This window comes from Dendrobates tinctorius, unplaced genomic scaffold, assembly GCF_039654945.1.
Source record: "Dendrobates tinctorius isolate UK_male_01 unplaced genomic scaffold, ASM3965494v1 ptg000090l, whole genome shotgun sequence".
Taxonomy (NCBI): domain Eukaryota; kingdom Metazoa; phylum Chordata; class Amphibia; order Anura; family Dendrobatidae; genus Dendrobates; species Dendrobates tinctorius.
This window is the reverse complement of record NW_027361758.1, coordinates 12,379,821-12,404,709: the sequence shown is the minus strand read 5'-3', so window position 1 is coordinate 12,404,709 and position 24,889 is coordinate 12,379,821. Positions and strand designations below refer to the sequence as shown.

Here is a 24,889-nt window from a genome sequence, read left to right as displayed (position 1 = left end):
ATTCATTTTCAGCTTTAGCTAATCTGATTTGTGCCCTGCAGATTCTGCAGACAGCATTATATTCTTCTTTAGATATGCCTCCCTCTTTCCATTTTATAAACATTTTTTTCTTCCTTTTTAGCATGTGCTTAAGTTCTGTGTTCACCCATCCTGGTTTCCTTAAATGCTTCCTATTCTTCCCTCTTTTCGGAATTGTTAACAACTGTGCTTTGAGAATTTCATTTTTCAAGATTTCCCATCCTTCCTGGACATTTTTGTCTTTAAGGATATCCAGCCATTGGATCCCTCCAATTATCTTTCTGAATCCCTTAAAATCTGCCTTTCTGAAATCTAACCTTGACGTCTGAGTCTTCACAGGTCTTCCGCCTCTAGTTATTCAAAATTCTAAAATAGCATGGTCGCTACCTCCTAGGGTTCCAGCCACTTTTACCTCCTCAACCATTTCCTCCCTGTTTATAAGGATTAGATCCAAGGTAGCAGTTCCCCTTGTTTTCTCCCCTAACTTTTGGAAGATAAAGTTGTCAGCAAGAGAGGATAAGAATTTCCTTGACCTGTTAGTTTTGCCTGAGAGAGATTCCCAACAAATGTCTGGATAGTTGAAATCTCCCATGACAACTATGTCATATTTTTTGGAGAACTTGGCCATTTGATGCATAAAGAGTTCATCCATATCTTCAGCTTGCACAGGCGGCCTGTAGTAAATGCCTACAATGGTGTCCTTTCCATTGTTCTGTCCTTGTATTCTTACCCAAACAGTTTCCACAAAACTCCCAGTCTCTGAAGCTTCAATCTCTGTGCAGATATATGCGTTTCTAACATACAATGCAACACCCCCTCCTCGTTTATCAAGTCTGTTTCTTGCAAATAAGTTGTATCCTTCTAGTCTTGTATTCCAATCATGTGTATCGTCCCACCAAGTTTCAGTGATTCCAATGACATCATATTTCTTTTCCTGTGTTAGTAGTTCCAATTCTCCTTGTTTGTTGCCCATGCTTTGTGCATTAGTATAGAAACATTTTAGTTTGTGATTGGTTTCTCTTTCTCCAATATTGTTATTAATTAGATTCTTTCGTCTTTGTTCTTCCTTTCCACTTCTATTAGCAGAGTTCTCAATAGCATTTGTCAGGTGTATGGCTTTTTCTGGTCTTTTGCTTCCCTTCCCATGTTGTTCTAGTTTAAAGCTCTCCTTACAAGTGTAGCAAGGCGACTTCCAAATACATGCTTTCCAGTCTTCGTAAGGTGCACCCCATCTCTAGCAAGTAGTCCATCGAATAAGTAGTTCACTCCGTGATCCAGAAATCCAAATCGTTGCTGACGGCACCATCGACGTAGCCAGTTGTTCACCTGCAGAATCTTATTCCACCTCCTTGTTCCATGGCCATCCACTGGGAGGATGGAAGAGAAGACCACCTGCGCTCCCAGTTCTTTCACTTTCTTGCCTAAGTCTTCAAAGTCTCTGCAGATGGTTTCCAGGTCGTTTCTTGCGGTGTCATTTGTCCCCACATGTAGTAGCAGGAATGGGTAGTCATCTGTAGGTCTGAAGAGTCCTGATATCCTGTCAGACACATCTTTAATTTTTGCACCTGGAAGACAGCACATTTCTCTTGAAGTTATATCCGGTCTGCAGATAGCGGCCTCTGTTCCTCTCAACAGGGAATCCCCCATGACCACCACTCTCCGTTTCTTCTTCACAACATTTTTCTTTCTCCATCCAGGAGGACTCTGAAGGCGTACAAGGTTGCTGTTTGTTGGCAAAGTCTTATCCTGATGTATTTCTTCATCATTTTCCTGCGTGAGAGCCTGGTACTGGTTTCTGAGCAGTATGGGTGATGACTGCCTCCTGATCCTCCTGCTTCTCTGGGTCACATGTCTCCATTCCTCTGTTTCTTCAGGTGCACTTCGAATTTCTTCTCTTTCTGTAACATGAAGAGATAATTCTGCTCTGTCCAAGAACTCTTCACCTTCCTTAATGATCTTCAACGTAGCCAACCTCTCTTCGAGATTTTGCAACTTTTCCTCCAACAGGGACACAAGCTTGCATTTGTGGCATGTGAAGTTTGGCTTTTCCACTGGTAAGTCTGTGAACATGTAGCAAGAAATGCAGCTCACCAAATGGCTCCTGGCCTCTTCCATCTTGAGATTTCTTAAAAACGATGAAAGATGAGCCAAAATTCGTGCGCCGACAGGCGCGCGGTTTTTCCGATTTCCTCTTTTCAGCTGCAACGGCCAAAACCCAGTGATCGTTGAGCTCGCGGAGACTCTTCACTTATCCCAGAAGGCACTGGGAATATGCAAATGATCTCCTCAAGACTCTTCCCCTGGTTTTCCGATTTCCTCTTTTCAGCTGCAACGGCCAAAACCCAGTGATCGTTGAGCTCGCGGAGACTCTTCACTTATCCCAGAAGGCACTGGGAATATGCAAATGATCTCCTCAAGACTCTTCCCCTGGTTTTCCGATTTCCTCTTTTCAGCTGCAACGGCCAAAACCCAGTGATCGTTGAGCTCGCGGAGACTCTTCACTTATCCCAGAAGGCACTGGGAATATGCAAATGATCTCCTCAAGACTCTTCCCCTGGAAGGGATGAATTGCTGCGTGAATAATGGGGTATGAAATAGAATGTTTCCATTTTGAATTATACCCTTTCACATCGCATGAACAAAAGTAACAATCGTCACTATGGTTCTTTTGCTCTCGCCATACCAGAGAAATCCCATAATGGAAAACTTTTTTCTTACCCTTGAACCAATTTCGGAGGTCCTCAACACACCGTTTGCACACTTTATGAGGCGCCCAAGCTTTATCTTGATCTCCAAGCTTTAGTCCGAAATATGCGAAGTATACTTTTTTCACAAAGTCTGTAATATTCAGCTGTTGCTTCAACACTGTATATTCACCACAAATGTAACAGAAACTGTCAGGCGAATTAATACACTTCCACTGAGCCATAATGCTAATTTTGGGAAACACGGTTGAATATGACGAGCTAACACGAGCTGAGATTAAAAAGTGTGAACAGGTGAGAACCAAGATAAAACAATTGAAACAAGCCCAGGCATGTCAGAGCCCGCTCGTTCAGCTTGCAACATGTTGATGCTGGTTTCATTAGCTCACTCTGCAAGTTCTTTTCTGTGAAAGTTATATTTTTTTGGCATTGCATATCTTCAATGCATTGATGTGAATTAATTAATAGTAATTTTGATTTTCAAAACCCTAAGATAAAAAAAAAAAAAAATGAGAAAAATGTACTAACTTTGAAGAGAATTTTGCATTTTGTGGCAAATCCTGACGTCCCGGATTTTTTTCAATATTTTTTTCGTTTTCAGCACACCAAAATACATGGAAATTAGATGAAAATAATCAAACAGCTTTTTAGTCGCAGACCTGTGAGAAGGTTTCAAGGACAGAACTATAGAACCGCCATAGCACTGATAACCACAGTTCAAACAAATTCATATGTAGAAAAAAAAAGAAAATACCCTTTATTTCCAGTTTGGGGGCTGTTTTCTAGTCATTTAAATTGTTCACTACATCAATTAGTGATCTTGCTTTTGTAAGGTAGCATTCCGAAAAAAAAATATAAATTAAATTAATCTGTACATCGACTAATATTCTAGCCTGTACAGAGGGGATCATTGTTAGAACAATGGGGGTCTGACAGTTGAGACCCAACAAAAATTGATGTAACTCGGTATCTTGGTCCCCTTTCACTGCTTAACATTTTTAGGGAAGAATCAGAATTTAAGGGACTGCTCCCTTAAAGCTTTATGTAGGCAAGGAAGCAGCAGAGTGTTGACATTTTTGTAAATTTTCAGAGCTTTATTTTTCAATGGGAGATGATGGTCAAACTAAAAATACCACTAAAGCACCAAAAATAATGATACTAAATGGTCATCTGAAAGGGGTTGTCCACTACTTAGCCAATCCTTATTTAAATGTAGACGCCCTTGTAAACCAACATATACTCACCTCTTGCACCGGCACCATTCCATTGTTTGCTGGCACTGGGTCTCCTAGGGCTCACATGACATTGTTATTCCACGTGAGCCCTGCAGCCACTTAGAGGCCACTCCTAGGCTGCTGGGCTCTCACTTCTTCTCCTTGTCCGAGGTTTGTCCAAAAGTAGTAAGAGCACATTAGCTGTATAGTGGTCGCTGCTGGTTGCAGTGCTCACATGACATAACAATATCACGCGAGCTCGGGAGACTGGGCGCTGGGGTTAGAGGAATTTTATTTTTATTTTACAAGGGGGACATGTATATTTAAAAAGTAGTTGTCCAGGTAGTGGAAAGCCTCTTAAAATAACAAACATTTGCTGTACTAATAGCCACCAGGAAATAGATAATGACTGCACCATTGACCACCAGGGATTGCATATGGCACCCTTGACCACAAGGTTCAATTGCTTACCCCCAGAAATCGGATACCAACTGTAGCATTGGCAGTTAGGTACCTAACATTAATAACACTGCCAACGTGATCCAGGAAGGGATTGTACTACCAACCACCAGAAAATGGGCAACGATCAGATGCTTGACTATCTATGAGCCATGAAGACGTGTACTAATTTGGGTCCATGCATCACTGTTTAACAATTGCTATACACTGAAACACTAATACTGCGACTGGTTTAGGGTAAGTACTGTATGCTTTATGTTAATGAATATTCTCTATAAATTGCTTTTAGAATAAATTTACTACATTGATTTACAAACACGTTCTCATGTGATGTGGCTCCTAAACTACATAATCCGCGCAGACAAGACAAGAAACAGTACTGAAATCACTAGTGATGGAAATGTCATCAAACTAGATTTAAATATCACATGTCTGCATTTGCCATCGTGATCGCATACTTCTCATATTTTCACCTCTTGTCTTCCTGTTTCTTTGCTCTTCCCAATGACAGAGTTCAGAGAAGGCCAATGTATAAAGATGCACCCTAGCTCTTCACAGGACATCTTATCAATGTGCAAACAATCCGGACCATATAACCTGGTCAGAAAACAATAAGCACTTCTCAGTAGTACAATGGATCCGCACATAAGAAAAGTCTATTTTTGGAATAAATTCCTATTAAGTTTTCCAAAGAACTTCAATTGCAGAACTCTAATATAATCATTTCCCCAAAAAAATAAGTGAAAGACGATACTTTACATTCTGCTTTAGAAATCAGGGATTTGTACACTCATCAAATAAACTTGTGTCTTAGCCCATTCTATAACATTATTATACTGCACATGAGACACTTGTGTCGCAAATAATGCAGCCTTAGGCTACTTTCACATTAGCGTTTTTTAGCGCTGCGCTTCATGCGCAATAGAAACGCATGCAAAAAAAGCATCATGTGTTTTGCATGTGTTTGCTTTTTTTAGGCGCATGCGTTTTAACCAGTTTCTAGCCATGTTAACTCTTATAACGCATGCGATTTTAAACACAGGCATGCGCATGTCCATGTGCACGCCTGCGCTCGCATAGACTGTAATGTTATTTTTTGGCGCATTCCGTGCGCAAGGGTGCGCATGCGTTTTTTTGACACAGGTTGGATGGACCAAAAATACAACAGGTTGCGTCCGGCGTGCCTAGGCGCATACTACAAAAAACCGCATGCGTACGAAAATGCATACAAATGCATGCAAACGCTAGACCGTGCACCCCCATGTTAAACATAGGGGTGCATGCGCATGGACGCGCACGATGCGCTGTGCTAAAAAATGCTAATGTGAAACTAGCCTTACACAGCATATGGGGTTACTATTAAATGAAGCATACTGGGGTCTCAGTGTCCCCCTAAAACAGCAAATGCTGGAGTATGTCATGTTTCCTTTTCTTATTGTTTTGGCATAATGCCAAGGGAAAAAGGCCTTGTATGATTCACTCTAAACTGGAGGCAAGCAATATGAGTCTATACATTTCTATAGATGCCATATTATGGATACTATCATATTTTACCCAGAGTTTTTCTGAAATGTTTCCAGAGAGAGGTGAAACCTCTACATCTTAGGTGACCGTTGTTTCATTTCACACAGTTGGCCAGCGAGGCTTGAAACGAGTTTGTCTGGTAATGGATAACCCATTTTGAAGCTCTCAATGTGTCAAATATTTTCCTTTGGCGGCCAGCTCCTCTCCAATCTCTGTGTCCTCTAGCAATCTCCTGACATAGCACTGAAGCCTATCAGGGAAACTGGTCCATCTCATGGAATTGTGAAGGCTGCAGCCCATCTGCAGCCAACAATATCCTAAAGTGGTCATTTGGCAAAAAAAAATGTTAGGGAACAAAGCAGCCCATAGTAGAGGGTCCTCAATGGTCCAGAAGGTAAGTATACTGAGGGCATTCAAACGTGGTTGTCCAGAAATTTACAACCCCTTTAATGTGTTGGTGAAACTGCGACTAAATAGCAATCCCATTTTAAAAAGTGGGGTCAAGATGTAAATAATCTCCACCATGACCTACCCATCTTTATGCAAAAATATCCAGAAATGTACCCTGTAAGCACCAAGGGCAAGAAATCAGGACAGCTCGGCTTATACCAGCATACCTGATCAGTTCTTGTTCCATGTAAGATTCATGTTATTTTGTTATGCAAGCAAACAAGCAATTTGCCAAAATGTAGGAAACAAGATGACGTTAGCTCACAATGTTACAGTTAAACATTACAATCTTTACCATTTATTCACAACATCTCTCTGTTAATATATGCAAATTGCCTCTTCAGGGAGGAAAGAACTTTAATTCTACTGCCACCTATTGGAAGTAGCAATCCTAAAAGGCAATATTAACCCTTTAACGAGGCTTGCCACATGACATGATAAAAACAAAACAAGTATCTCAACTTGCAGACACATGTTTTCAGGATGTTGCTCCTCCTCAGTAAGAAGCATGAGGTCTAATTTGGCTCTATGGGAGGTATCTGACTGACGTTTAAGGGGTAATGTCTCTCCTTTTGGAGACGGACATGTCTGATAAGCCAATGTAAGACTTATAGACCTTGTAATGCTCCTCTGGGAAATAAAATATACAAATTACCTCTTCAGAGAGGAAAAGGATTTGAACTCTAGTGCCACCTGGCCTATCAGCCATGTCACTTTCCAAAGGAGAGACATTATCCCTTAGACCTCAGTCCGAGGACTATCATACAGTCAAAACAGATCTCATGCTTTGCAGTGAGGAGAGGCAACATCCCAAAACATGTATCTGCAAATTGAGATTCTGGTTTGGCTGTATCGAAAGCCATGTGGCTAGGCTCATTAAAGAGTTAATATTGACTTTTAGGATTGCTATTTCTAATAGGTGGCACTAGAGTTCAAGCCTTCTTCCTCTCTGAAGAGGCAACTTGCATATTTAATTTCCCGGAGGAGAATGCATGACCTGTAAGTCTCCTTATACAGGCAGGTCAGGCATGTTACTCTCCACAAGGAGAAACGTTACCAATTAGACGTCTGTTAATGTAGTCATGTGCATGACATGCTCACTTACAGCATTATAACTATGAGACCTTTTGTGAATGATTTTGTATAATGAATGAAATTAGTAATATTATACCGGCTTTGGTGGGACCATCCTTTTGCTGACCTGAATCCCTCGACGCGTCCACACTTCCTATATTCCTATATTTGCTTTTTGAAATGCTAAATAAGTTGTAATTAAAGGGATTCCATCAGAAACATTGGAGGCAAATCAACCACCTGTGGGTTATACACCTACGGGAGAATATGGGTGCTGCGATCCCAATTACAAATGTTGAGATATTCACCAGCTGTAGCATCAAGGTGGAGAGTGACTGTAAATGTGCCACAAAGATTGTGACTCCCCTTTCTCTTCTACGGGAGTTATGGAAACAGTCAATTAAGCGTGGTCTCTGATGTTACGTTTCAATGAAAAGCCGTTCGAGCATGTGAACCATATGTGAATCTTTCACGCAATGATACATAAGTGTCCTTCTTTGGCTATCCAAAAAGTTAGAAAAGATGCTATATTTTATCCATCGATTTGGCAATATTTTAACCATTTATTATTAATCATTTTAGATATTGTCACTGAGCAATAATCACTACAAATACTCAGAATGGTAAAAAAATATTTGCAACATGTAAAGAAAGATAAAGCTCTGAGGAATTGCAACACATCTTAATAGCGTATCATGTACTTTATGTATACACTAGGTTCTACTAAACAACCAACTTATTAAACAGAGAAAAAAAGGGGAGTACAAGTCCAATATCATAAAAATAAGCAAAGTTTATTAAACATGTAGTACTGACAGTTACATAAATGACAAAAGATATATAAAGGATCAGATAAGTATCTGCTGCTTGTTAGTCCTAAGAATTGACAAAATAAAGTGCTTAGTGCCTGTAACAAATATGGGCCATACTTGAGGGATATAAAGGTAAGAGAGATCCTAACAGGTGCGCATCCTGAAAAAATCACTATCCCAAGCCATAGTGCTTACCCATATTGAACTCTGCCAAGGACCACAAGCAGCGCCGCCACCGACGCGCACCTTGAAAAAGAGGCGAAACGCGCGTCGGTGGCGGCGCTGCTTGTGGTCCTTGGCAGAGTTCAATATGGGTAAGCACTATGGCTTGGGATAGTGATTTTTTCAGGATGCGCACCTGTTAGGATCTCTCTTACCTTTATATCCCTCAAGTATGGCCCATATTTGTTACAGGCACTAAGCACTTTATTTTGTCAATTCTTAGGACTAACAAGCAGCAGATACTTATCTGATCCTTTATATATCTTTTGTCATTTATGTAACTGTCAGTACTACATGTTTAATAAACTTTGCTTATTTTTATGATATTGGACTTGTACTCCCCTTTTTTTCTCTGTTTAATATGTTATGCTGGAGTGTCCATTTCCCATTGAGACGGCACTACATAGTGGGCGACTCTACTGGGATATACATTTGGTTCCGTATGGTTTTGTTTTATAAACAACCAACTTATCTAGATCTCCACTAGTCTACTCTGCTGCCAACACAGAGGTATGATATACAGATACATTTCAGACAGAAACGTCTCACATGTGCCTCATATTAAATCACCATCTCCTTTTCATCTAGAGCTTCATGAATGTCTGTAAGATATTAACAGTAACCAGGCCTTCAGTAGAGGCCGCATAAGGTCCACTAATGGACATCATTAACGACTATATTTGTAAATTCAGAAATGAGCTAAAACGCCTGAGTTGCTTCGTTCTGGTTAACCCCAGTAAGGGACAGACATTTGCTTCAAAGCCACTTGCAATTCAGCCTGAATATAACTAGGAATTGAAAATATCACTGAAACAAAATTTGACAGCGCTTCTTACATCTCTTGCAAAATTTTTAAAAAATAAATAAATACAAAAAAATAAGTGCAGAATATGTTCATTCACTTCCTTTAAAGGGAATCTGTCACCCCATTTTAGCGCTATAAGGTGCGGCCACTGTCATCAGGGGCTTATTCTGTAATGCTGTAGAAAGGCCCCCGATGAAACCTGAAAGAGAAGAAAAACACGTTAGATTATACTCACCGGGGGGCATGGTAGGGTGCGGTGGGTGTCGCGGTCCGGTCCGGCGCCTCCCATCTTCATATGATGCCATCCTTCTCCTTGCTTCTCCCTCGGCTCCTGCGCAGGCGTACGTTCTCTTCCCTATTGAGGGCAGAGTAAAGTACTGCAGTGCGCAGGCGCCGGGAAAGGTCAGAGAGGTCTGAGGATGGGATGCTATAGATAAGCCCCAGATGGCGGTGCCGGCAGCTGATAGGGCTAAAATGGGGTGACAGATCCCCTTTAAACGCAGCTCACATGCTATTTCCAAATGCAAAATTGTGACACATCTTATTTACATTAATATAACATCTGGAGGCACATTTTTCAATCAAAGAAAATAAGTCAAAATCTGAACCTGGACTAGCTTTTATGCTCACTTTAAAGAGTATCAGTCATCAGGTTTATCAGTTTAAGGTTGGACAGAGACCTTGATTGCAGTGGTATGTCTAAAAATTGGAGAAGACTCATTCCCAGGAATCGGTCTATCTCACCAGGCCAGCAAACACTCATTGAATGAGTAAATTCATCTTGTGTAATGACAAATTACTGTGCACTCCTTAGTATGAAAGTTACACTTCTCAAAATGCAAATCACCATAGTAAACTTGGTGCAGATACCAAAACAAGCAATGGATGCTGGAGATTTGACACCTGTAGAATTTTGAATGCTCCTCTGGAATATAAGCAATTCTGGGTACATAAACAATAATTACCGTATATACTTGAGTATAAGTTGACTTGAGAATAAGCTGAGGCACCTAATTTTGCCGCGAAAAACTAGGTGAACTCATTGACTCTAGTATAAGCCGGGTATGCATTGTCCCCTCACCCCTCTCCTGGTGTGCATGGCTCCCCCATCCCCATCCTTGTATGCATGGGTCCTTATCCCCTGTCCTTGTTGTATGCATGACTCCTTATCCCCTATCCTTGGATGCATGGTTCCTATACAAAAAAAACAAAAACATCCTACTTACCTTACCTGCACACCCTCGCTGCATCTCATTCCGTCTCCAGCAGCTCCTCTGGCCTAGCAATATTCACGCTACGCCTATGGGAGTGGAGAGGCGTGAATATTCATTACTTTAATTGGCGGAGCCACATGATCGCTGGGCCAGAAGAGCTGCTGGAGCTGGAACAAACGAGATGCAGCGAGGGCGCACAGGAAGGTAAGTAGGATGTGTGCTGGAAGGCGGCTGCGGGTGCCACTGTGCGCGTTATAAGAGAAATTAATACTCATTTCTCTTTTGCAGCGCCACAGGCTTTATTTAGCCACAGCTGCCAGCACCTGCCTCTGTGACCCGCTGATCCGCCGCTCCCCCTCCCCGCTGGTTTCTGGGACAATGACTCGTTTATAAGCTGTGCGGGGCATTTTCAGCCCAAAAAAAATGTGCTGAAAAACTCGGGTTATACACGATTATATACGGTAATGTACTGTATTTGCAAAGTTGCTCAACTTTTGAAGTAAAAATTTATCATGTTTATAACATGTCAGTTTAAAAGCGCATAATGGTAAGACAGCCAGAAAAAAATAATTATAGCAAAAAGACAGACCGTAAAATACGAAATACATAATGTCACAGTCTGTCTGCTCGCTCTGAACATACGGTAAAACTAAACTGACATCAATCACGAGAAAGCAACAACAAGGTTGTAACCTATTAAAGAGATTAACTGGAGAGCTGTTTACCGGTGAAGAGTTTTGGAAGGACCAGAAGAGCGGAGAGATAAATGTGCTTGGCTCCTTTGTATTGTCAGAGCCTTGTATAAGAATTTGAGCAACGTGGAAAAAGGTGACAGTGAAAAAAGCTCAAGAATAAGAGCAAGGTGAAGGTGAGGTCCTGGAACCTGCTATGAACATAGGTGTTCTCGATTAGGAGGGATTGCCAAGCAGATTCTGAAGAGAAGGATATACCTAGTACAGAGAAGATAAAGCCTAGTGGCCTTGAGAAGGCACCTGGTGTACTGACAACCTACCGCTTTAAAGAAACAGTTAACTGCAACATTGTGGCTAAAGAAATTGTAATTTCAGCCCCTACATTCCAATGTCAAGAGAAACATCTCAGTCTACTGCTTACTCCATTTTTGATAATACAAAGAAGAAGAGGTCTGAAAAAGTGTAAACGAAACACCTCTGTGAGTAGGAGCTGATCTGCAGCTCTCTGTACACATGAAAGAGTCAGTGATGTGTTACGTAACCACCTGAGCTGTGCATATCCTCTCCGGGTTTAATGCTACCTACCCACCGCTGCTCCGATCTTTGTTGATTGGCCGCAGCGGTAACATCAAGCTAAGAACATTGTATCTCTAGTGATATACATTAGGTGTGACAAACTCAATCATTCGCTACAGCAATGATTGGGTACAGCTAATCAACAAAGATTGGGGCAGCTGTGGAGATGCAGCATTGGACCCTTGAAACCACAAAGGTTAAGTAAAGCTCTGTTTATTATTTTACACATCAGTGAGCCACATGAGATTATAACATCTGATTGGTGAGTGTGTAGGATAGCCATCAATCTGATTTTAATGACCTATCCTGTACTAGCGCGCAGTGTCAGCCGCAGCCGCTGGCTCCTGCAGCTGCCGGGTTGTCACGTGTGCCGCTACTTAAGAGAGGTGAATATTCACTTCTCTTAAGTAGCGGCATACGTGACCGCCCAGCGGCTGACACTGTGCATGCTACTTAATACTCACTACCCTACACGCATATATCTGGTGTGGGGAGCGGTAAGTATACTGGCAGCTATGATCTGCTTGTGAGCAGCGCATGACATCCCTGCCATGTCCTGCTTACAAGCATAAAATGGGCAGCACGGTGGCTCAGTGGATAGCATTGCAGCGCTGGGGTCCTGGGTTCAGATCCCACCAAGGACAACATCTGCAAGGAGTTTGTATGTTCTCCCCGTGTTTGCGTGGGTTTCCTCCGGATTCCCCAGTTTCCTCCCACATTCTAAAGACATACTGATAGGGATTCTACATTGTGAGCCTCATCGTGGACAGTGCCGATAAGGCTAGTTTCACACTAGCGTATTATCCATGCAGCGCACGGCGCCGCTAAGCCCCGCCCCCTGCCAGCTCCCTGCCTGCCCCATCCAGTCATCGCCCGAGCGCGCCAAAATGCAACATGGTGCGTTCGGCGCACACGGGCGCACCTTCAAAAGTGTGTGCTGGTCGTGTGCTAGTAGGATTTTAGCATGCGCTGCGCACTTTTGAAGGTGCGCCCGTGTGCGCTGAACGCACCATGTTGCATTTTGGCGCGCTCGGGCGCACCGTCAAAAGTGCGCAGCGCATGCTAAAATCCTACTAGCACACGGCCAGCATAGGGATGAGGGGACAATATATACCCAGTTTATACTCGAGTCAACAAGATTTCTCAGGTTTTTTAGGCAAAATTAGGTGCCTCGGCTTATACTCGAGTATATATGGTAACTTTGCTGGTGGGAAAACCCCTTTAAATCAGCCCAAAGACAGTTATGTTTCTTTCCTACAAAAGGTTGAACAGGAAGGAAGCGTTCCAAGGAAATGTTTTGATTTACAGAGGCACTAGGACAGATCTCTATCTTGAGATATTTCTGTGGTTCCCTTTTCTGTGGCTCCAATCTATGGGTGTACTCTTTACTGCAGGTGTTGAAGTTTCCTGGTACTAAACTTGCCAGGCTACAAATACACTTTAGCACTTTTTCTAGGCGCAGTAATTATTTACAAACTATTTAACACTAAGCTTCTGACATTCTTCTCACCGTCAATATGTCCTGGACAAATATACAAGCGATACAAATCTGTTTCTCATCAATACAAGAAATAGCAGCATATGTATGGCTGTAACAGAAGACATTCAGGTCAGAAGCATCCGAATTGCTATTTTAATACATTACAGAAAGAAGTTACGATTAAGAAAAATACTGAAGGATCAGTAAACCACTTATTTTTTACTTTAAAACCTCAAGTGCATTCTATGGCGAATATTTAACCCCACCCTGCGATCATTAACATGCTCTAATAGGGTGTAAACACAATGGATACAAGCTGAAAAGCCATGAACAAGTTATCACAAGACACGTCCTTAGAATATGGGAATAGAGGAATGCAACTGCAGTCAAATAAACAGTTTAGCTAAGAAAGCTAGGATAAAGTACCTACCACTTTCCCCTCTCTGGTCTCCTTCTTGTAGGCATATCCCGGGTATTGTGTTGGTGTAATGCTGCCCTCTGCTCTGCTCTCAGTAATGCCAGGAGAGATAGAATAAAAAGGAGGACTGGGGCTTGGTGGGAGGCCAGAATCCGGACTATCCAATAACCCTTCCCGATTCTTGTCCTTTAAACTGTCTTCCATCCCTTGCAAATTCAGATGTCCTACCATGTCTGGCAGACCCTTGGTCAACTCCCAGGAAAACCTGAGCCAATTTCTGTTTATTTCTTCCACACGATGGATTCACAGATCAGATGCAATTCTGGGGTCTTCCCACTGTGCAGACCACCCTAAGATCAGGCCCTAGGTTAAGAATAAATAAATATTAAAAACCAAGATACTTTATCAATCATATAATTGTTTACATATATTTGTCAGATCTACAAGAGTCATGGAGCTCTGTAAAGCTATACCATAGTGCTATGCTAGTAGTGTAACAATGTGGCTCTATTCTTCTATAAGCTACATATTGTTCTGCAACCAAATAATTCTGCTCTCACCATGAATGAAACGCTTCCCGAAAAGGCATCTAGGAAACAGTTCAAAGTCAAAGAATTCTCCTTATTTGAATTCTTCTATCCCAAAGCAGTGTGATGTTCTGAGGGAACCACCAGGGAAGAACTTGTGCTTTCAGATATGACTTTCTAATCTGTATAGCAAATATACAAACACTGCATGCCATATATCTTTATTCTGGTGTCTGGTATTTGCAGAATCCTTGTTTAGCGCCAGTGCCGGAAGCCCTACAGGGCCTGAAATTTAGGTGGAAGCTCAGAGCTCAGAAGAACAAGTTATACATTGCCCTGCTCTATGGTCAAAAGTCATCTGTAGTTAAAGCACATCTTTACTCAAAAATGAAACTTTACACTGTACAGAGAACTCTTCTTCTGGTGTTAACAAGTTCTGCTCTTGACCACACATTCTTGCATCTGAGTTTAGGAAGTTGCTACTTTGCAACAATCATTTTTTACTCTATGGAACTACTACAATTTAGTCATATAGTCACTTAGACGTTGTGGAAACACGTAAACCCTGCTCTTTTCCATTTCATCACTCTTCCCCCTTCTACGTCTATGATTCAAATGAGTACAAATCAGATCACTGCATTGTTTTGGGTTTTAAAGGGAATCTGTCACCCATATTTAGTGATATCATGTAAAGATATCACCCAATTGTGCATCCCATAAGGATTCTATTAGGATTTTTTATTCCCCCTGACCCCGCACCTTTGAGGCATAAATACCTTTTTTATCTCGTTGGGGATGTATGCAAATCGCCGCGGTCCGGTCCGCTGGGCGTGGCTTAGTCACCTTCTTCCCCTCCCCCCCTCGGCTTGCTGCACGTAATCTTCATCTGTGAATATCACAGATAACATTGGTTTCCGAGCTTGCGCATCGTAAAACCTTTGGCGCCTGTGCAGTATGCTTTGCTCAACTGTGGGTGAAGCATATAATCGCTACTGCGCATGCACCTAAATCCAGCGTGGTCTATGCCCCGGAAGTGTGTCCTGCATGTGAAGACTTCCGGGGCATAGACCGCGCTGGAAAATACCGGCGCATGCGCAGTAGCGATTATATGCTTCGCCCACAGTTGGGCAAAGCATATTGCGCAGGCGCCGAAGGCCTTACAATGCGCAAGAGCGGAAACCAACGTTATCTGTGATATTCACAGATGAAGATTACGTGCAGCAAGCCACGGATGGGGGAAGAAGGCGACTAAGCCACGCCCATCAGACTGGACTGCGGCGATTTGCATACATCCCCAACAAGATAAAAAAGGTATTTATGCCTCAAAGGTGCGGGGTCAGGGGGAATAAAAAATCCTAATAGAATCCTTATGGGACGCACAATTGGGTGACATCTTTACATGATATCACTAAATATGGGTGACAGATTTCCTTTAATGCAGCATCATGAAGGATGACGCCCCCGGCGTTTTATAGCAGTAAAGGGATAACAACTTTAACACCATCATGTACATCACGTGTCACATATAGTAAGAATCCATACATACTTTTAGTCAATGAATGCATACGAACATAGAAATGGATCAATATTCAGTCTGCCTAAATGTTGAATTGCAGTTTATACTTTACACAAAGTACTAATATTTCTTGCCTTTTTAAGACACGGGGGGAAGATTTGATAAAACAAGTACCAATGAAAACTCTAGTAGATGGCAATCTAACGGCCAATCCGATTGCCACTCTCATCTTTAAGAGGAAAAATACCTTATACTATAAATAATTCAACTCTCTTGGACTCATTTTGATAAAACTTAACCATACCAAATATGCATCAGGCCCTAATCAGAAGCACGTACCAATTCTCGGAGGCTCTGGAAACTTGGCCCCTAAAACCCTAATTTTATAGAGTACCATGAAGGTGTTAAATGTCTTGATCAGGAGTAAGCAGCCCTAGGTGATGCATAGGAGCAGATAAGCACTGCAGGACAACACTTGTTATATATTATCTTAGGGTCCCACTCTCTGTGAGGCTTCTACATGGTCCGGTCAGCCATTGGCTGCAGTGAATAGGCACCAACCGCTTCATCTGGCAATAACCGACAATATCCACAGGTTGCAGAAAGGTGACTGTGCAGATGTGTCCTTCTATAACTTGTCTAATATATCCAAAAGGTGAGTAGTGGTAGATGGCCGTTTTTTGAGATACAAAACCTTTGGTTTAACAAACATGACGCTATAAGGCCACGTTCACACGTTCAGTATTTGGTCAAGGTTTTACCCCAGTATTTGTAAGCCACAACCAGGAGTGGGTGATAAATCCAGAAGTGGTGACGTGTTTCTATTATACTTTTCTCTGATTTTTCCACTCCTAGTTTTGGCTTATAAATACTGAGGTAAAACACTGATCCAATACTGAACGTGTGAACGTGGCCTAAAGTTACTTTCCCATTATGAGCTTTTGATGCAGCATAAACATAGCGTCTTACAGTTTCAGCTAAGTGGATGGGACTTATAGAAATCTCCTGCCCATTGTGCTTTTATTTTATTCAGTGTAAACTGACTTGCATTACGTGCTTCAAATTTGCAGCATTTCATTTTCTCTTTGCGGCACACTGAGTTTCTCGGTGCAGATTTTCCCCAAAGGCCAGGATCACACACAGCGAGATACGGCCGAGTCTCGCAGGTTAAAACCAAGCTCTGGCGCCGGCACTCCGGAGCGGAGCGTGCAGCCGCACAGCAATACATGGAGCTGCACGCTCCGCTCCGGAGTGCCGGCGCCAGAGCTTGGTTTTAACCTGCGAGACTCGGCCGTATCTCGCTGTAGAATGACTCCGGCCATAGACTTGCATAAGGTACGGAAAATCGGCAGAAACGCATCAGAAACACACGTAATCCGCACCAACTGTAAGTATATCAATAACGTTTTGTCAAAGCCAAATATCAAAAACAAGCCAGGAAGTATGAAAAATAAAGCAGCTTTATTAAAACATGACACATCAAAAGGAGACAAAACACGCAGTAAAAAATGTGATAAAAATGTATGTTAAAAAAGCCAACAAACAGAATTAAAAACTGCAAGTAACCTAACTGAAATAATAGGTGCAGCGACAAATACTCACCAAAAAGCACATCATGGGAACGTAGGCTTAAATCACTGCAAAGTGGAACTGTGTTCCCTTCAATTGTTGGACATAACTATGACTACTGACCCATTACTAATAACACCAATTTTAACAGATCCTTTTTACCTAGGTTCTCAGTACACTGAAGTACAAGTGCCCATTTATTCCCAACCCCATCACAATTTACATTCATGAATGCATTTTAAAAGCGAATATGTCATCAGAAAAGATGTCAGGTTTTTGTTTTAAATATATATTTTTCATAACTTAAGGCAGTATGTTATGTTTCCATAACACAGCCTTTATTAAAAATGCAAGAAGAAATCTTGCAATTTTCACACTGGCCACTGGGGCTTTTCTAGACTCTAACATCTCATTGCTTCATGAAATTCACACGTACATTAGCAGCACTGAACAGACTCTGACTTATCTTTTTTTTTTCAAGTGTTTAATAAGCATGTGCAAACATCATTGTGAAGGAATGAGCGAGCAGGGTGAGCTGTAACATCACCTATTGTGATCCTTTGTTAGCTGTGTACAGAGGTGATATCTGTAAGTGTAATCCTACCTCTGATGAACACGAGTCTGCTGAAAACTCTTCTTCACGGGACAGGAAGTATGAGTCTAAGAAGCCCCAGGAGGTCATTGGGAAAATTGCAAGATTGCTATTTTTTTTTTTTAAATGAAAAAATATATATATATTAAAATACATGCAACACAAAAACGTAAATGATTTAAACAAGCGGTCATTTTCTGATGACACATTCCATTTTCTGACAGTTGATTGACAGGTATAATGACATATAACAACTACAGATATGACCATCATGAGGGTTGGACAGAAGGGTTTATACCAAGTTGTGCCGCTTTCGTACATTTGTAACAATTTGACATTTTTTTTTGCATTTTTCTGCCATTCTTTATAATATGTAAAAGTAGTAAAAATTGAAAAAGCAAAGCAAAATAAAACTGCTCCTTCCCATCATATACAGTAATTGTCATTACCAACTGGATTGGGCTCTGTGACTGTCCAAGATGCGGCAGAGACTCGTTACACATCTGGTCCATTTCTGTGAAGAGATCCAGGTGATCCAGTATCGGGCCCGTAAGAGGTTAATAATATCTCTAGGACCAGTAACCTGAGCTTGTGCAATGTAGGGAAGCAGTGTACTGTAAACATAGGTAGACCAAATGGGAATTCCAGCGCGGGGATCAATGCCCCCATTCTACTCTTCAACACAAACCGCCTTTACAGGACATCAATTCAAACCATATGAAAAAGAGTATCATTGTATCCATTACTTAACGCATTCCCTCCCACAACCAGCAGGGGAATAGGGGTACAGCGCCCATAGGTAAAGTGTGAAGAAGAGAAGTAATATAGAGGATAGGGGACATTCTGGAAAGGACTAGTACTCAGATAAGACTGAGCCAGGTTAATATCTATGGCGTTACCAGCTTCAAAAATGATTCCTACCCTCCTGAATTCAGTGATCCCTCTGATCACTGCTATATGACAGGTCGGATGGAAAGCCCCTTTAATTATGCGGTTTCCTTTACACCTTGTACCAGGTAGTGACTATGACTCTGCTTCTACTATAATACCCTATAATGCATGTCATCCTGATCTATAATGTTAACATATACAACACAGCCTATCTGATGTCACAATCACTTGTACTGGGAAGACTGGGACATCATAGAGCCCTAGATGCAATGTAGCAGAGCTGACTTTGCTGCTAGAGCTCATCAGTTACATGCCTGCATGGTTTTTACATGGGACTTCACAAGTCACTTCTTAATGCAGCACAAACTCAGCTCTGCTAAATCAGGCTACAGAATACTGTACACAGCACTGTGCAGGGGAAGCAGAGGTGGCACAGAACATGCAAAGGCTGGCACAGGCACTTACTGGGCTGGCATGGAGGTGGCGGAGATCCCCGTCGGGTCGGTGCAGGCAGTGAGAGCAGGAGGAGAGTCGTGCTCCCTGGAGCTGCTGCTCTCCGATCTGGAGGGAATCCAGCCTCCACTCCGGGGCTGCCCTGCTGAGGGAGGAGGGACAGAGGTGGAGGCAGCAGCACAGCTGATCTGCAAGTGTCACCAGCGTCCTCTGCCCAGGTCAGTGAGAGCAGCAGGCCCTATGGGGCCACATCAAAGCTGACAAGTGCCAGTGATTGCCCTCTGGAAACCTCTGACCCTGGAAACTCCTGGAGTATTCATGGTGGACTTGTTTCCAGAGCAGTTCTACTGTATTGTTCTGCCATTGTCCACTACTAAATGTAAAGTCAGATTTTTCTTAAGGATTTCTCCACTTAGAGACACCTCTAATTTTAGCCTTCAGGACTCAGCGATTTTAGAATTTTTTTACTTCTTTTTAATGTAGGCGTATGAACGAGGGCTGGTATTTTTTGGATCAGTTGTATTCTCAAATGGTACATACATTATATTGTATAGCCTTTATTATTTTTTAATCAGTTGTATTCTCAAATGGTACATACATTATATTGTATAGCCTTTATTATTTTTTAATCAGTTGTATTCTCAAATGGTACATACATTATATTGTATAGCCTTTATTATTTTTTTAGAGGGGTGGAAAAAAACAAATCAGCTTTCACAAATGTATTTTTTTGGGGGGTGGGGTGTTTTTAGTGCTCACAATGTTAATTTTTTTTTGTGTGGGTCAGTACGATTATCGCGATACCTAATTTATCTTTTTTAGCTATGTTTTACTACTTTTCCAATAATAAAAACACTGTAAGGGCTTGATTTTTGCTTGCTTGTATTTTTGCTTTGCTTGTATTTTTTTTTACATATAATATTAAGGTATGTTGCTTTTATTTCTTTTATGGCAAACACCGTAATAATAATAATCTTTTTTTTTATATAGTGCTAACATATTCCGCAGAGCTTTACAGTGTGCACACATTATCATCACTGTCCCCATTGGAGCTCAGAATGTTAATTCCCTATAACTGTTGTCTTTGGAGTATGGGAGGAAATCGGAGAACCCGGAGGAAACCCACGCAAACTCGGGGCGAACATATAGGCTGAGTGCAGCCGTACTTTTTTGCCCTGCAGATTTTTCCGCACAGAATTGAAGAAATCCGCAGGTCAAATGACCTGCATTTTTCCTGCGGATTTCTTCCCTTTTTCTTGCGGTTTTTGTGCGGTTTTCCCTGCGGATTTCCCCCTGCAGATTTGGAGAATGGAGCAGGTGGTAAACTGCACGAAAGAAGTGACATGCTGCATATTTTGAACCACAAGAAAGCCGCGCTTGATGGTTGTATTCTGTTCATAAAGTGTGCTTTTCCATGGATTTCCTGTAAAAAAAATGATATAAATTAATGGTATAATAGTTTATAATCAATTTCATTTCCTGGCTCCTTTCCTATGATGTCCCTTGTTATTTTATTACTCTCTTCATGTATTTGTTTATAATTATACACTACCTTATTTACATGAAAATGAATTAATGATAGAATATTTTTTATCTTCTCTACCCCTTCCGGACCCTTTTTCCATGATGCATCTTGTCATCACTCTATTCTTTTTCTTTTTACACTGTCTTATTTATTATATGAAATGTATTAATGGCATAATGGTCCATAAAGTTTTTGGTCCCTTCCACATTACACCCCTTTGTTTATTTTATTTTTTTACCCATTTACGTATTTTCTATAAGGCTGGAGTCCATTAAACGGACTGCGTTACACGGCGGTATAACGCGGTGTAACACAGTCTGCTAACGCTGCCATTGACCCCCATTATGTGGCACATTGTGACGTATGCCGTAAAGCGGCACGCGTTCGCGATGTGCTGTCATTCACTGCAGCGTCTGCATATCGCGTTATGCTATAGCGTTAACGCAGCCCGTCAATGCTATGCGTTGAACGGGCTGTGTTAACACTATGTGAACCTGGCATAATACACTGATATATTTATTACTATTGTATGTAGTTTTACTTATTTTCACAAATTAATAATTTGTAAACTTCTCTTTGAGTTAGGTCATTATAATTATTCTGTCAAATAATATCCTGCTTGATTAATACACATTCACACTTATTATACTACCTTATTTATTTATCTTATTTATTTCATTTCCATGCATTATGCCTCTGTATTCTCCTCTTTGCTATCTTATTACTTCCCTTACGTTATTTGGGATGTAGTTGTAATCTTTGATTCCATTCACATTAATCTTTTTACGCATTCACTTTAGTCACGCCCCTTTTCAACCTCACGCCATCACAGGCAGCGATATTTTTTTCCCTCACAGTTCAGTTTTGCGCATGCCTGGCTGGGAGCCTCTCCGTGATTTGCGGCCCCATAATCTGGTGATGCGAAACAAGGATGAAAGGGTTAATTGAGTCTCTGGTAAGCTGTGTCAACACATGAGCAGGTTCTAACTGATTTGAGCTGGTGTTGTTGCCCGCCTTTTTATTTGAATCTTGATTGGTGAAAAGGAGAAAGTGTGGGAAAAGAAGATCTATAAATAGCCAGCTGTCTAACGGCTGTCATTCAGTCACCTCAGGAAGAGTGAAGATTGAAGAACATGGAACCTCTGCTGCAACAGCTGATCCGGAGAGCTGAGGAGGGGGGCGGTGTTGAGTGGTTGCGGGGGAGCTGCCTAGCTATGGAACGAGCTGTTAAACCTACCTCTGTCTCAGAGGTTATGGCTTCTCGTGCACTGCGATCACCGCTCACTTCTCCTCAGCCGGGGGAGTGTTGTGAATTCCCTTGCTCGGACTTCTGAGCAGGAGCTCCCTCTGGTGGTTACTGGGAGTAGTGGTGCTGGCCAGGTTGATAGAAGTTTGCCACCTGATGACGATTGGCAATCTGGGATTACTGGCTGGAGCATATAAGTGAGCTGGCTTCCCTTAGTAGTTGCTGGTGGTTTCCTCCTTGAACATTCAGAGTTCTTTTGTCTCCTGCCTGATCTGCATGGTTCAGTTAAGTGATTCTTTTCTACTCCTTTGCATCCAATCTGTTGTGCTTTTTTTGCTTTCTGCTTTGCTGCGAGGGCTCAGCGTACTCCCTGCTGGGGGCAGCGCTGGGCCCCGCTCCATATGTTACAGCTTGTGTCAGTTTGTTCATTCCCCTGTTATATTAGTATCTTTTGCTTTGCTTCTAGTTCACACCAGTGTTCTGATCTAGTGGGGGTGAGGTTGTGTGGCCTCAGGTTTTTTGTATATCAGATGTGTTGGATTCTTTAGGGTTTTTGCGTGATTGCAGACAGTATCTTTTCTGTCCTGTCCTATCTAGACAGCTTGGGCCCCATCATTTGCTCAGTCTATTTTTCTGCCTGTGTTTGTGCTTCGTCTTGTCTCACCGGCAATATATGTTTGGGGGCTGTCTATTCCTTTGGGGATCTGCTCTGGGGTAGCTTAGATTTCACCTTTCTGGCTTTAGGCTTAGTTAGTTCTCCGGCTGTGCTGAGGCGTCTAAGGCATTGTAGGAACGCTCAATGGCTACTGCTAGTTGTTTTGATAGGGTCAGGGGTCTGCAATCCGCTCAGTTACCAACCTCTCTGGTTTCCTGGTGGCTTAGCCTGTTCCTGCCATCCTCCTCGGTGACCCATTCATAACAGAATCACCAGCCAAAACTGTAGACTCTAGAGTACTCAAAAGAAGGAAAGAATTGTAAAAAAAAAAAAAGTGTCAGAATTTTTTATATATTTTTTCCTCTTTTTCTCTGGGGCCGTAGGAGGATTTCTTCCTTAATGGAGACTAAGCAATTGTCCGATTGTGTTGAGCAGCTCGCCGCTGAAGTGCGGGGAATTTCTGCCTATCTCGCTCAATCATCTGCTGTAGAACCAAGGATCCCTACTCCTGATGTGTTTACGGGAGATCTGTCAAAATTTTTGAATTTCAAAAATAACTGTAAACTATTTCTTGCTTTGAAACCTAATTCATCGGGGAGCTCGGTGCAGCAGGTTAAAATTGTCATCTCCCTGCTGCGTAGCGAGCCCCAGGATTGGGCTTTTTCTCTGACACCTGGAGATCCTATTCTGGCTAATGTGGATACGTTTTTTCAGGCCCTGGGGTTGTTGTATGATGAACCTAATGGTATTGATCAAGCTGAGAAAACCCTATTGGCATTGAACCAGGGTCAAGATGCTGCGGAGTTATATTGCCAAAAGTTCTGAAAGTGAGCAGTCATTAGTAAATGGAATGATGATGCCCTAGCAGCTCTCTTTCGGAAAGGTCTGGCAGAAAACGCAAATGATGTTATGGTGGGATTTCCTGTCCCCTCTGGCCTTAACGACTCCATGTCGTTAGCCATTCAAATTGATCGGCGTTTATGTGAACGTAAAAGTACACGAGAGGCGGTCCGGCCTTTTGAACAAACTGCTGAACTCATGCAATGTGATAGGGTTTTGTCTAGGATGCAACGTCAAGAGTTTAGAAGGCGTAATAAGTTATGCTTCTTTGGTGGGGACACCTCTCATGTTATTTCTGTCTGACCTAAACGAGAAAAACATTTTGCTCACTCATTTGCCGTGGGCATTGTATAGCCTAAGTTCCAGTTGGCAGTTACCTTGATCTGCTCCTTTTCTACATTTTCTGCTAAGGCCCTTGTTGATTCAGGAGCAGCTTTGAATCTGATGGATTTTGACTTTGCCAAACACTGTGGTTTCCCCATGGTGCCCCTGAGTACCCCTATTCCCTTGAGGGGGATTGTTGCTACCCCCTTGGCGGAGAATAAACCGCAGTTTTGGACCCAGGTGATAATGCGGGTCGCTCCTGACCATCAGGAGAATTGTACATTTTTTGTGTTGCACAATTTACATGATACTATTGTTCTGGGTTTTCCTTGGTTGCAAACCCATAATCCTGTTTTGGATTGGAAATCTGTGTCTGTGGTGAGTTGGGGTTGTCAGTGTGTTCTTAGTGACACTCCTGTTTTCTCCACCTCTCCCCAGTCTCAAGATGTTCCTGACTATTTGGCTGATTTTTCTGATGTATTTAGTGAGAGTAAGTCCGTGTTTTTGCCACCTCATAGGAGTTGTGACTGCGCAATTGAGTTAATGCCCGTTGTAAATTTCCCAAGGGTCAGCTTTTCAACATATCTGTACCTGAACATGATGCTATGCGATCTTATATCAAGGAATCATTGGAGAAGGGTCATATCAGACCATCCTCTTCGCCTTTGGGTGCTGTTTTTTTTTTGTGTCCAAAAAAGATGGCTTATTAAGGCCATATATTTACTATCGTTCCCTTAACAAAATCACTGTTAAATATCAGTACTCGGTACCCCTGATTTCTGATTTATTTTCCAGAGATAACAGTGCTTGTTGGTTTACCAAACTTGACCTCAGGGGGGCGTATAATCTTATTCCCATCAAGCACGGGCATGAATGGAAAATGGCGTTTAATACTCCAGAGGAACATTTTGAGTACCTGGTGATGCCTTTTGGGCTCATTAATGCCCCTTTCGTCTTCCAATTTTTTATGAACGATATTTTCCGGGACCTTGTGGATAAGTCTTTGATCATTTATCATGATGATATTTTGATTTTTTTCCAGTGATTGGGATTCTCATGTGGAACATGTCCGGACTGTGTTCCGGAAT

General features: G+C 42.0%; 1 protein-coding gene and 1 long non-coding RNA gene across 3 annotated transcripts in view; one reads left to right on the top strand and one right to left on the bottom strand.

Annotated features, from left to right (window-relative positions):
- RFLNA (refilin A) overlaps window positions 1-19,330 on the bottom strand; it is a 60,076-nt gene extending 40,746 nt beyond the window's left edge. The window contains exons 1-3 of one of the 2 annotated variants that reach the window (XM_073586119.1): window positions 19,224-19,324; window positions 17,880-17,976; window positions 13,676-14,026 (exon numbers count right to left, since the gene is read on the bottom strand). In XM_073586119.1, the coding sequence (XP_073442220.1) occupies window positions 13,676-13,894 (219 nt within the window). In that variant the 5' untranslated portion in view covers window positions 13,895-14,026; window positions 17,880-17,976; window positions 19,224-19,324. Of the gene's footprint in view, window positions 1-13,675; window positions 14,027-17,879; window positions 17,977-19,223 lie in introns of both variants that reach the window. The other variant, XM_073586118.1, reaches the window with a different exon arrangement.
- A 6-nt stretch (window positions 19,331-19,336) lies between these two features.
- The window catches only part of LOC141098379 (uncharacterized), a 142,335-nt gene continuing 136,782 nt past the window's right edge, over window positions 19,337-24,889 (top strand). The window contains exon 1 of the long non-coding RNA XR_012234216.1: window positions 19,337-19,429. This is a non-coding gene — a long non-coding RNA (uncharacterized lncRNA). The remainder of the gene's footprint in view (window positions 19,430-24,889) is intronic.